This window comes from Varanus komodoensis, unplaced genomic scaffold (assembly GCF_004798865.1).
Source record: "Varanus komodoensis strain SLA01 unplaced genomic scaffold, ASM479886v1 scaffold18_3, whole genome shotgun sequence".
Taxonomy (NCBI): Eukaryota; Metazoa; Chordata; class Lepidosauria; order Squamata; family Varanidae; genus Varanus; species Varanus komodoensis.
This window is the reverse complement of record NW_025335549.1, coordinates 16,363,793-16,377,616: the sequence shown is the minus strand read 5'-3', so window position 1 is coordinate 16,377,616 and position 13,824 is coordinate 16,363,793. Positions and strand designations below refer to the sequence as shown.

The following is a 13,824-nucleotide window of genomic DNA, read 5'->3' as shown; positions in this document are numbered from 1 at the left end:
TATAAGTTTTATTTATTACATTTGTATACTGTCCCACAGCCCATTTGGTAGGTTACAATTAAAATACATACAGATAACAATAACATAATCAAAGTTAACTAAACAAAAACAATAATGCCTGTATAGCAACAGTCGACAACCTACAGCAGTTAAAATAGAATTAACATTGTAGCAGATTAATAAAAACAGAAACCAATGTGAATCCTGCCAGAAATTCTTTACTTTCTTGAGTCTCTGAAGTAGAAATATCAGGTCTACTGCATGCTGTGTATTATTAATTTGTATTATCTCAATCAAATAATTGATTTCAGTCAAATCATTGAAATGCAATGCGACAATAACATTAACAAGAGAAAAAGGACCTATAATGTACTGTATTTTCTATTCAGTTGCAAGGAGGCCAACCTCAGTCTGGCCTGCACTGTATCAGATGCAGGGGGAAGAGTAGCACACTTGGAAAGACCACCATTTTAAAAAGCCCAGGCCACTTCCCAGGAAGCTAGGAAGTGAGGCAGGTGGCTGGGTGACAACACCTTCCCCTACCACCGTGTTGAGCTTTTGGGGGAAGTGTGGAAGCATCACCCCCGTCAACACGTGAGCTTCCCCACTCAGTCTGAACCGCTGCCATCCTGACCGCTGGCTGAATGCCCCTCCCTAGCAAGCCGTCCTGCTTGAGAAGATGCGCAGAGCAGGCGCCCTTTCCTCCTCCATGCTGCGATCCTAAGCATGCTTGGGCCGAGGAAGGCCCTGCAACTCCCAGCCCGCCCAGGCGAGCCATACTAGCAGCTGGAGGCCTTTTTTCTGCCTCGACTGTGCCTGGCGTTGCCGCCCCCCCCCCCTTGCTTCAAGTAGGGCTGCTCCGTCGGTGGCTCGGTTCTCATTCCACAGGAGACACGTTCGGTCGTGCGAACCCACCCTCAGAGCTGCCACGGGGTAATCAGATCTGGGCCGGGAGAGCCGCCTTCCCTTAGGAACACAGGAAAAGCAGCTATTTTCCAAGCGGCCTGCCCCCGCAGGAGGCTTCCCTCGCGCGCTTCCTTTGTTTTTTGTTTTCACGTGAGTTAATAAAAAATAAGCCCCGCTCCACGGAAAAAGGGACTGTCCTCTCTCTGAGATGCGGCGGCGGTTAGAACCGCCGAACTGCGTCGCTCTCTTTTCAAAATGGACACCCCGCTCGAGCGGCAGAGGGGCCCCTCTCTCTCCCGGTCCTCCCGACTCTATGGTCGGGGCCGTTTGGTGTTGGTTTTTTTTTTCCAAAAGCCGCCGTCCGGCGAGTCACTTCGGCATACGAGGAGGCGGCAGCGAAGGAGCATGCGCAGACCGCGCGAGGAGGAAGCGGAAGCGCTGCCTCTGTCGCGCGCCGCCCGCCAGCAGCCAATCAGCGGAGTCGCCTCTTGCGTCGCGCGCGTCCCCTCCCCGTGACGCTTCTCTCTCTCTCCTCTATCCACACTCCGTTTCCGGCCCCGAGTTCCTTAGTAACAATGGAGCATAAAATGGCCGCCTGAGAGAGCGGAGGGGAGAGAGGAAAGGGAAGGGGCGAAGGAGGAGGAACGGACGAGCGACGGCAGCGAGGAAAGCGGGACGCGACGGAGCTGCGCTTCAGGCCGCTGCGGGGCACGGACGGACGAGACCCCGGAAGGGCGGAGAGAGGAGAGGGTGAGGGGCCGGGCCGGGCCGGGGGAGGCGACGTCAGTGGCGGTGGCTCTCGGGTGGGAGGGCAGGCCTTGCTTGGTTCGAGGGCCGCCGCTTCGTTCTTCTTGTGGAGAAGACGGGCGGGCAGGCAGCCGGCAGAGGCCTCCGGACTGGTCTTCGCAGGCGGGGAGGGACGCGCGAGGCGAAGGCGTCTCATCGGGGCGGCGACGTCAGGTCAGGCCGCGGATCTTAGAGGAGCGAGGAGGAAATGCGGAGCTGGCCCGCCATCTCGCTGGGCCAAGGCCTCGCCTTCTGCTTCTTCCGTGACTCGCCTGCTCTTAGTTGGTGTCAGGCCATCTATGCGCGTGTGAACTAATGGGCCGTACTCGGAGTCAGCTGGCTGCGATCGCTTCATGGGGGTCTCCTTAAAATGTGTTGTAGGTCTCTCCTGCCTGCCCCCTTTTCCCACCCAAGCAAGTACGATCCCGCTAGAGTGGGATCTGTTTTTCGTAAATCTGTTGTGCCTTTTGGGTCTGTCCAAGAAGTACACCTTCTGCCCTCCCACTTCCCCCAAGCACGCACGCACACACACACACACACCCTATTGCCTTGAATTAGACATCCTTAGCAGGTCAATCTTCATGTGAGTGTTTTACTGAAAAATGAAACCTCACCTCTGGAAAAGAAAGCATTCGCTAAGATCTGGAACTAAAGTTTCGTATTTGGTCAGGGTTTTAATCAAGAGATTGTGGGACTTCATCGATATGCCTGCTGACCTGCGATTTGTGTTGGCAGAATGTCTAGCAGGAAAAGCTCACCCAGAATTAACATTCCTCTGAAGTTCAGACTTCCAAAGTATGATCTCTTCTTTTTCTGTGTGAAAACCCTCCTCCCCCACCCCTTTCCCCTGTTTGGTGGAATAAATCTCAACATACCAGAAAGGAGAGGATGATCCTGTTGCTGTGTGTTCACTTTCCAAGGTTTTACCCTTGTCAGAGACATAACCTTTCCTTGTTTCTTGACATTTTTAAGAATGTAAAGTAGAGATGATCCAGAACACAATCATGTCAGTGTTAAATCAGAATTCAGTTGACTCACAGTTCAAATTATTGGACCTGAATAATCAGAATTCTGTTTATAATAGTTGTGGTGTCATTAAACCAGTTTCTACCAAGACCTTGGAATAAGTAGCTTTTAAGTTAAGTTGAAGGGGTTAGAACACTTTCAGGCATGTGGTTCTCTCCCCCCCCCCCCAAGAGATGACACTGACCCACAGGAAGTAAGTTAAAAAGATACTGTTAAGTCATGCTGTAGTCAGTACTTCCTTCCATCCGCTGCTCTGATTGTTTAATGTGAACTAGTTGCTCCATGGGTAGGAAGCATCACAGTGTTACCATATTTGTTGACCTGAAATGCCTTTCATTTGGGAAAAAATCTGCCTGAATGTGATTTATTATCAGTGCTGGTGATCTTCAAAATTCAGGTGATTATGAAATAGTTTAAAAGCTGGGCTGCTCCTGATCTTGGAAGGAAGGGTTTCAGTTGCTTATGGATGTCTCGTCTACTAAGTGGCCAGTTGCTACAATTGCTTATGTGTGATCGGATGGTCCAGTACTTAAATACTGCTAATGTCAAACTATAGAAGGCCAACTGGTGTTTTGTGGCAGTATTGTGAATGATGCTTAATGTAAACGAAAAGGTAGGACTTGCATTCTGCTCCAAACAACTCATAGTGAACCAATTGGCACAACCAGGCAAACTGTTGTGGGTTAACTTACCCATGAAGGACTGTGGTATACACTAGCTACTGTTAAGAATATGTAGGCCCCAGCTGGTGGGGGCGGGGTGTTGTGGCTTTTCTTGTAAACCCAGTCAGCAGGGATTATTTGAGGGTTCAGTACAGGTTGTTTAACCCTCAAAGAACCCTGGCAGGTCAGATTCAGATGACATGACCAACCATAGGAGCCCCCCGGCCAGGACTTGCATAATTATAATAGTGGATGGCACTTTTTTCAGTGATCTGAGGATTAATAGACCAAAAGTGGACGATTGTGTCTTCCAAACGAGAAACTACCCATTAAAGTCTGCTAATCAACATATAGTGTTGTCGCAGTTGGGTTAGGGTCAGGGATTTGGCTTATGGGCTAAACCCAAATGCTTTGCAGAAGATGAATTTGAAGCAAGTGAGAAAGACGGCACCCTAATGGTATTGTGGGATAGTTCCAAGCATGAAGAATAGGAAGATAGAATTGCTGTGGTTAAGATGACCTGAAGAATCCACAGTTGTTTTAGAATCCACATTGCCATAGATAAGTTGTTTTCTTATCTATGGCAATGAGCCATCCAAATCTTCCTGCCAGCACAGTAGAGGAAAAAGCTACTGTGGCAAATTGGGCCAGTGAGTAGTATTGTTTGAGAGGAAGAAACTTTTCAAAACTGGAAGTGGTACAATTAAAGGAGGGGAAACTACAGCCAGGACTTAAAAGAAACAGTAGTGGTATATCAAGGCATTTTGATTTAGAAGAATGATGTTGTATGCCCTTCTAAAAAAACTTGCCTGTGTCTAATGCTGTTAGATAGTTACCACAAGAAGCATTTATTTACAATTGTAATCATTTGTCATCCTAGTAAATAATTGACTATTTCCCATTCTGTTTAATAACTATTAAGCTTTATTTCCCTCCAGAAGTGTCAGGACTGCTGAAGATGCAGTATCTCACACCCTGCCAAGCTCAGGAATAAAAAATCAGGACAGGCAGCATTTGGACTTTTCAAATTGCATAATTGGTTATAACAACTTACTGGGACATGAAGGCCATTTTAAAGGAGAGTTGTTCCCCCCAAAGGTCAGAAAGCAATGTAATATAACTCAGATTTGCCACCAAGGGTCTCTTCTTAATAATTTTGCTATTTACTTTTTCTATTATTACATTACATTTCTATACTGCCCATACCAAAGCTCTCTGGGCAGTCCACAACATTTAAGTCACCCATCCAGATTTCAATCAGGCCCCACCCTGCTTGGCTTCAAAGATTAGGCAGTATCAGTCACTTCATGCTGTACAGAAGCAATTAAAAAATTTCAGACCTGTTTTAATTGTTCTTTTTTAAAGGAAAGCTCTTTGTGGCATTATGCATATGTAAAGAAGCAGGAGGTGTAGAGAAACGGGCTGTTCCTTTGCTAGGAATATAGATTAAGTGATACCAAACTTTTGTGTTCATAAGCACAGGGTTTGGAAAGCTAAAAGTTAGCTTTTAAAGGTATTTCTTTAAATTCCTATGATACTTTACTGACTAGCATTGTGACCTTGTAGTTTCAGTCGCAGAACAATGAAATCATTGCTTGTTGCCAGAGTGAAGTGATAAGAGTGTAACCTTAAGCATCTTGCCTGAAAAACAGTGGTTGTGATCCTCTGAGGTGACCCCGAGAAGGGGTGTGAGAAGGGGAGCAGCCATTACTATGGAAGAAAAGCATAACCAAACCCAGATATGCCTGCTTATTTTGGAGAGCAAGGATGAGCAACTTGTGGCATTCCAGATGTTGAGACTGAGGATTGTGGCATGACAGCATAGCTGCCTTAAAATACTGGAAGATGTTGTAGATTTTCTGTTTTTAATCTTATATGTTAGATATTGGCTTGCTAACTACTATGTCTTAGGATGGAGTACATTTCTGAGAGTCTTCTCTATCCATCCTAAATGATAGGCTTGTAAAGATCTACTCAGCAGGTCACGTGTTATAATTTCTTCCAGGTAATGAGCAGGAAAAAATATTTTAGGGTCACTGCTCTTCCACCAGTAACAAAAGTATCAGTTCTGGGGTAGTCATTTTTATATTTATTCCTAGCTTAATACAGAACTCCCAAGATTTCAGCTTACATGGAGAGCATTTCCTGTCATTACTGTTATAAAAGAATTGGCTAATACTAAGAAATATTGTTTTCCAACAGGAAGAAACCACGTTAATATGACAGTTGCTTGAGGAACTGCAGACCCTTCTCTAGATCTAGGGAGATTAACTTTTAATTAGCCAATCTGTGGTGTGCCATTTTTTTATCTGCATGTAAGAGGAGTTCCCTTAAAGCTAGGAACTCAGGGTCGGTATAACTTCAGGTACTGTCATTACCATATATCTGCATGGTATTACTCATAGGACCTGGCAGGAGCTTCTGCTTTGCTGAAATAGGAGTCATGTACTTTTTCCTGTTTACAGCTAGCAGCATATTTGGCTCCTAGACAATGTTCTTTAATTGCTAATTGCTAAACTGCTGCAGGAATTAATTGTTGAAATTTAGAAAGCAATGGTCATCTTGAATGTTTGAAGAAGTTCTTGTGTTTTAATACTTCTGCTACAAGAATCATACAAGTTTACAGTTGGCATTTGGAAAGTTGATTGGACAACCACTCAGCATAGATGATTGCTTATCTTTTTTCCATTTCATGGGGGTGTTACTTGCAAGTAAAATTCTTCTAGCCCTGTGAAAGTCAAGGCCATCCAGGCAGTGTAGCAAAGCTCCCACGTATCTGCCAGAGAAGTGCAGGCGTCTCTAGACTGGAACATAAGCCGTCATAAGTGAGAAGGACCACTGCGCAGTGAATAGCACAGCCTCCTTCAGTCTAGTTCCTGTCGGATGTTGTTGGACCCATCATGTCCGGAGTGTATGAGCAGTGGTCAGAAATAATAAGATGCAATGCAACACTTCTGGGGGGGAAGGCTGGAGCCGATTGCTCGGTTAGAATAGGGAAACCAGGTTCAAGTTCTGACTTAGCTATCAAGCTGTTTCGCTGAGGTTGACTCAGTTGTGTACTCTAAGGCTAATCTTGCTCGCGTGACGGTTGTGAGAACAAAATGGGAAGGGCTTTGAGTAGCACCATGAGCTCCTTGGGAGAAAAATGGAAAATAAATGTAGTTCATAGCATTTTTTTAAAAAAGTTTGCCAGTGTTCTGCAATAGCAGCACCCTTCATTTTTTGTAACTAGCGGACCTTGCACTTGACAGTCAGCTTTTTAGGATGCATAACACATTTCTTTTAATAGGCTCAGTATTGAAACTTGAACCCTCCTAAGGATTTTCTAGAGTAGCTTCATGCTACATGTTTTTTCCCATACTTCCATTAAGATATGATAGGACATGGCTGCTGAGATGGTGGTAACAAGAATGAGAGTCACGTAATTTTTAGTGCAAAAATGGTTGCTTGCAGTAGGGCAGAATAACAGTATAGAAGCCTCCACTGTAAAGTGATTCAACTTGAATAAGTAGTTCTGATGGCCACAGATCGACTAGGAAGCACAGCGACTCTGTAGTTGGAGGGTGAAGGTATGCTGGGTAAACGCAGTGTCACTTCTGCCGCTTTGATAGTGACTTAATTGCCTGTAGCAGGGATAGGCCACCTGCTGCCTTTCCAATGTTTTTGGAATATAACTCCTGCCAGTCCTAGTCAGCATGGCCAAAGATGATGGAATTTATAGTCCCAAACATCTGGAGTGCACCAGGTTGATCAGATGACTTCACATCATTGGCTGCCAGTAGCATGTATGAAAAATTAAATGGTGGGTTTCCAAAAATGTCCTCATGGTCACATTCTCTTTAACAATCCATTGGACTTGATGATTCTCAAATCTACAAATGGTTCTCCTAGGCTTTGGTGGCAACGCTATAGGGAATATTGTGTTACCTCTAGTTAATAAGATTGCATTCTCTTAATATGGACAATCAAAAGCCCTCTGTCTGGAGGCACTGGGTAGTGGAATAGATTATTACAGCTAGGAACTAAAAACTAAATTTGAATTCTGCATGGAGGTGATCCAAATTTTTTATCCTTTCTCTAAATACAATCAGGCAACTTTGCCTATTCTTTGCTTGGCATAATTCTACAGTTTTCACTATGCTATGTGATGACCAGGCTTCACCACAAAACACTTGCATGTACACAAATAAAACAAATGTTAAAAACTGGCAGCTGCTGTCTAAAGTTGCATAAGCTGATATTCAGGCAATAAAGGGAACATTGGTCAATTGCCTCTTAAAAGACTTGGATAATAAAAAGTCTTAACCTGTCACCCAAACATAAAAGAGTCAGCCTGCTGAAATTGCCCGGGTATGTTAAATGAAAATGCACTTTCTCTGGTTACTTCTTGCTTCTGGTAGTGCAGCCACTTATAGGGTGGGCATCTCAGTCATTCTTAAGTTGTAGCTGGAGTCTCTGCTAGTTATGGGTATAGGAGAGAAGCACGTACAGGATGTGGAAAACCCATTCTTGGAGCCCTGGAAAACCTTCAGCCATCTGCTTCCTAAATGTCTCCAGCAGATGCCATAGGAACTGGCTTGTTAGTGGCTTTTAAAAAGCCTAAGAGACCAAGGAAGCTGATTTCTGCAACCATTATTGCATTCCGTGGTTTTTCTCTGCTTCTGCAAAATGTTGGCACATGTACACCCTTGATTAAAGGTTTAGCTCTTGTGGTATATTGGGTGAGGATTTCTAGGACTCCCCAGACAATTTGGCTGTTCTTCTTTTTTGTAGACATTATTCCTACTCTTATCAACATGGAAAGCTCAGATTCTAATAAAGGAAGCATCGATCAATCTGAAGCACAGCGTCGAAGTCAGCTGGACCGATTGGATCGGGAAGAAGCATTCTATCACTTTGTAAATAATCTGAGTGAAGAGGACTACAGGCTAATGAGAGATAACAACTTACTAGGCACCCCTGGTATGTTTACTTTGGTGGATTTGACAGGTACTAGACATACAATGGGGAAGAGATTTTGCCACTGAGTTGGATGTGGTGGGGGGCTGGGGCTGGATCAAGAGGATACCCACCATTTTATTTTTAAACTGATTCTGAAAATCAGCATTTAGTCTTGCTGTAATGCTGCTAAATGCCCTGTTTAATCTCGGCGCACAAGCTCCCTTTCATGTTGAAGCAAGCTTATTAAAAATGTTCCATTAGTTCAACTAATATTGGATCTTGCATATGACCATGCTATTGAGCCTACAAACCTTAATCTCCTTAATGAGGATCTGCATTAAAAAAAAAAACACCTTTCTGTATTTTGCTGCGGCTTTGTTCTTCAGACTCCCTCTCTTAACTATATTAAATAGAACTTTTTTTTAAAGTTAAGCACTGATTGGGGTGGTACAGGGAACTAGGTAGAAAAATCCTGGTGAATGTTGATCTGTGGTGGTGCCTGAACAAAGCTTTACAAAACTGGCACAATACTGGAAGTCACAAGTTCTCTTTCAGTGTGTTGGTGACGTGTGTTGCTGGCACAAGTGTTTCCCTTTAAATGCTGGCACACTTGAAAACTCAGTTTGTCACCTCATCTTTGCCCTTCCTCCCCACAACTCATGTTTTGTTGCTACTTTGTTTAGAAGGAAGTCTTTTAAAATAGAGATAGGGCAAAATATAGATGCTTTGAATAAAAAGTACCCTGATATTAAGCAGAAAAATGTTACGAATAGCATTAACTGTAGTGTTCAATACCTTGGTGAATGCATTTCTGCTTTGGTTCTGCTAATGTTGCAGTTTTGCAATATGGATTCTTGGATCTGTAGATGCTTTATCTGGAACACGTCTTGCATCCTCAGGTGAAATTACCGAAGAAGAGTTGTTAAGAAGACTGCAGCAAATCAAGGAAGGTCCTCCACAGCAAAACATGGATGATAATAGAGGTATGTAATGTTCATCTAAAGCTCTTCTGGAAAGGATTGTGCTAGAAACCAAGGGGTTAGAAATGCTGTAGCTTCTGTGCAAAATGCCAGTAACACCCCCCCCCTTACTGCTTTTACCTTCTGAGTGTGCTCATATCTTTGTAAATTACATTTTATTTCATCCTTACTTCTTACCATAATAAAGCAGTTCATTCTCTTGCTTGTCTTTTTGTACCTGACTAAAGCTGTTTTGAGCCAAAACAGATTGACTAAGATCCAGGTCTCATGGGAAGCAAGCCTTAAACATGTTGTTGGATAGGCAAGAAGCATGCCAGCTTACACGCGTGGTTAGAACACCTGGGGTCTGTCGCTGGCCGGGTGCTCCGCTCGTGTGCGAACGTTAACATGCGCAGTGGCCAATGGACTGGGTTCAGCAGGCATACGCATGCACGGTTGAGTGCTTAGCTGCCTGTTGTTACACTGAAACTGAGCTCTGTCGGGGTGGCCTTTCATTACACGTGCATAGGTTGTATAGCTTCAGGGTGACTGTTTAACTTGGATCTCCTCCGTCAGTCACAGTTGATGGTATATCAATAAAACTGTTCCAATATGAGATCCCCTCTTGATCATCGAAGAGGTGACCTTCGAAAAGGAGCCGTTCATCTCACTGCTGCAGAATAAGAGCTGCACCTCCAGGACAGCCATAGGCAACAGTACCGGCACCTGAAGCAAGCTCCTTCCAGTTCAGGTCCTGCGGCTCGCTGTTCTGTACTGCGTAACTTTTATAGAACCGGTGTCTCGAGGTGTGTGTTGTCTGACAGAAACGGCATTGTGTGGAGTTTGGGGATGGGGGTAGGGGAATGAGTTACCCTGTTTGCAGTTTTGATTTTGCTGCCTTGATTCACTTAGTGGAACACAGAGCTTATGTGGGCGTTGGGCTGCACATGAAATGACAATGCTTAAATGAGTAAATACTTGAATGTGAAAGTCTTGCAGTTTTTAAATCCAAAACTTGTATTGAACCAAGAATTGCTCCAGTTTCCTAACTCTGGCAGTTACTCTCATCTGGCAGGTGCAGACTCCACTGAAGATGTATCTAATGGCGATTCCATAATAGATTGGCTCAATTCAGTTCGACAGACTGGGAATACAACACGAAGTGGGCAAAGAGGAAACCAGTCTTGGAGGGCAGTAAGCCGGACTAACCCAAACAGTGGGGATTTCAGGTTCAGTCTGGAAATAAATGTCAACCGTAGTGGTGGGAACCCTAACCCAGAAGCTGAGGGGGAGCCGTCTGTAGAACCATCTGGTGGAGAGGATCTGAGAAATCACCAGAGCGACACTGAGACTCCGCAGTCTGACTCTCCTCCAGCTGTAAGGCAGTCCGGGCCCGAAATGGGTCCTCCTGAAGCGCTGAATGAGGAGGTCGCTCCTCAGAGAGGCCAGAGAAGGTCAAGAAGCAGAAGTCCGGAGCACAGAAGGACACGAGCGAGGACTGATAGAAGTAGATCGCCCCTCAATCCAGCGAGCGAATCTCCTCGTAGGGTTCATCATAATGCATCATCCCAGGCACCTGATCTTCCTCCCGTAGGTGAAGCGGAGGGAAGTTCTCGAACAAGGCAGCACATGGTGATAAGGCAGCATACCGCATCTTCTGATATGCCCAGCGAAAATACAGTGCTATTTTCCACCCCTGAAGCAAGGCCTGTTCCTCCAGCAACAAGTTCTTTAGACACCAGTGGCAGCCCGGAGTCTGCATCTCCCGGACAGAGACCGCCAACGATCGTCCTTGACCTGCAAGTGAGAAGAGTCCGTCCAGGAGAATATAGGCAGAGGGACAGTATAGCCAACCGAACTCGATCAAGGTCCCAGACCCCAAACAATACTGTCACTTACGAAAGTGAGCGTGGAGGGTTTAGGCGCACATTTTCACGCTCCGAAAGGGCTGGAGTGCGAACTTACGTCAGTACCATTAGGATTCCTATCCGTAGAATCTTGAATACAGGCCTGAGCGAGACAACCTCTGTCGCCATTCAGACCATGCTACGGCAAATAATGACTGGCTTTGGTGAGCTCAGCTACTTCATGTACAGTGACAGCGATACAGATCCTGGAGGCCCAGCCGCCAACCCAAACGTGGAAATGGCAGAGCCGCCCAGCGGAGGCGGCAGCGGAAATAGTTCGACCAGTGAAGTTCCTGATGCTGGGCCGGGGGAGGGGTATGAAGGCGGCAATGAAGGCGGGCCTGCAGCTGGTACTAGGCGGGAAGGACGGAATGCGAGGGGCTCAGTGACTTTTGAAGAAAGTGGCTCTCTGCCATTCCTTAGTTTGGCTCAGTTTTTTCTGCTTAATGAAGAGGACGACGACCAGCCGAGAGGGCTCACCAAAGAGCAGATTGACAACCTAGCCATGCGGAATTTTGGTGAAAGTGATGCTCTGAAAACCTGTAGTGTTTGTATCACGGAATACACAGAAGGCAACAAGCTTAGGAAATTACCTTGTTCTCACGAGTATCACGTACACTGCATAGATCGCTGGCTGTCAGAAAATTCTACCTGCCCGATTTGTCGCAGAGCAGTCCTGGCTTCCAGTACCCGAGAGAGTGTTGTCTAAGCAAGTGTGAACTCCCAGCTGAGGACATGGTGAGCAAATGATGGGCAAAGAAGCCATTCTTATGGCCACCTTGTATGTGGTGGTTATAAAAGTAACACCCAGAGATGGTGTGATCTTCCTCATGAAAATGGAATTTAAAAACCACACGGCGAGGTGGAACCTTCCTGTTTAGGGTCCCAAAAATAATACTAGGTTGGTGTTCTCAATTTTTTTTTAAAAAAAGATGCATTTGCCCAAAGACACTTGCCTGTTATATAGTCTCAGTTCTCCAGCACAAAATTCACATCTTCCTCCTCACCCCAACGTGTAGTGAATGTTGAAGACCTCGACTCTGCTCTTCCCTGTGAAGACTATAACTGGAGTCATTCAGCTGCATATAGACCATGCTTCATTGTGGATTAAAACAAAAACTCCGCTACCTTGGCAGAACAGTGAAATCGCACCCCTAACTATGATTTTAGCTCCTTCCTTGTATAGGGTATTGGAAATGGTCATGTAAATAACACTAAGGTTAGCCCCTCACCCACTGTACAGCTGTCTGAAGGCCAGCACTATGGTCCGCCATAGAATGAGCTGATAGTTTAATGGGGATATTTATCTTGCTGTGGAAATATATTAATTAATTGCTTATGCTTGTTTAAATAAACACTTTTGTTTTAAAAATGGTAAAGCTTTTTGTACAGATCAGTAACTTTTCCATTGCACTGTTGTACTAATGCATTCAAAATTAAAATTCTTCTATGGTTAGAAACAAGAATGTGTTGGTGTGACTCTCCACACCCAGAGCATGCAAAATGCCTGCAGCTCTTCACCAACAATGTTAAAACGGGGGCGTGCTTGTGACCTGGCGGAGCCCAGGCAACGCGTCAGGCGGAACTGGAAGTCTGTGATCCAGCGCGGGGATGTTGAGCATGCAGAAGTGCTGCTGAACAGAGGCCAGTGGGAGAACCTTCCGCTTCTGAGCTCTCACAGTACAAAGCCGCATGAACACGTCTTGGAGCCTCGACTTCAGGCTTGCTCTTTTAATGGTGCAAGCACCCTTGCTTGCTCTTGCCTTCCTCTGGAAAACAGTAAATAAATAAGGTGCAACTACAGGTCTGTTTCCCACAGTAGGAAATGCCCAGAGAGAGCACGAAGGCAGCAACCCTGAGTTCTTGTATGCAATGTGGTGATCAAGACCGCGTTTATTTTCATTCATTCATAACTTTTGTGTGCCGTCCCCCATGCAAGGCGTCTCTGAACGGCTCACAGTCAAAACATTAAAACCGTGTTAGTGTCATGCAAATGCACAGCACTTTGCAGCAGAATGAATGGTGCCCATGGTGTTAAAGCAGGGAGGCAAGCGTGGTCGTGGATTACTTGGATCTACATTTTGGGCAACGTGGAGAAAACAGCTGAGCAGGGAGGAACCGGGCCAGCGTCACAGCATGTTCATAGGCCTGTGCAGATAGCCTACCACACGGGACAGCCCCTTTAGCATGCTTGAATAGGTACCATTCATCTTTATACCACCAGCCTTCCCCCGACCTGGGCTCTGGCTGCATCGCAACTCCCACCCTTTTCAGCCAGCACAGCCAGCAGCTCTTGGGTTGCTAGGTCAGAAGTCCCAGCTGAGGCTCCAAGGCACACCAACATGCTAAATAAGTTAGGGTGGCATAGAATGGAAGAGTTGGAAGGGGCTACTAAGGCTGTCGGTACCAACTCCCAGCTCAGTTCAGGACTCTAAGGCAGAGTTGAAGGGGGCAGTTCATTGTGAAGATCAGATGATGGTGAGAAGAAGGGCTTAGAGTTTTAAGATACTGAATACTTTGAACAAGCTTAAACCACAACAAAAGCGTGGGATCCATTTACGCTGCAGTGAAATCGGACTATTGGCGCTTAGTGGCAAAAAGTCTAAATGGTAGCTTGTGCATGAGTCCCCTGAGCAA

General features: G+C 45.5%; 1 protein-coding gene across 1 annotated transcript; it reads left to right on the top strand.

The window, feature by feature from the left end:
- Positions 1 to 1,462: 1,462 nt before the first annotated feature.
- RLIM (ring finger protein, LIM domain interacting) lies at positions 1,463 to 12,566 on the top strand. Its single transcript, XM_044427444.1, has 4 exons — positions 1,463 to 1,656; positions 8,154 to 8,342; positions 9,221 to 9,304; positions 10,356 to 12,566. Exons 2-4 carry the CDS (start codon positions 8,177 to 8,179, stop codon positions 11,894 to 11,896), a joined length of 1,791 nt encoding a protein of 596 aa, XP_044283379.1. The 5' UTR covers positions 1,463 to 1,656; positions 8,154 to 8,176; the 3' UTR covers positions 11,897 to 12,566.
- The last annotated feature ends 1,258 nt before the right edge of the window (positions 12,567 to 13,824 follow it).

Bases quoted from the DNA above. Each gene is read 5' to 3' on its own strand.
- RLIM (XM_044427444.1), top strand. From the start codon at position 8,177: ATGGAAAGCTCAGATTCTAATAAAGGAAGCATCGATCAATCTGAAGCA. The intron at 8,343-9,220 runs GTATGTTTACTT...TTGCATCCTCAG, and splicing joins CAACTTACTAGGCACCCCTG to GTGAAATTACCGAAGAAGAG. The intron at 9,305-10,355 runs GTATGTAATGTT...CTCATCTGGCAG, and splicing joins AAACATGGATGATAATAGAG to GTGCAGACTCCACTGAAGAT.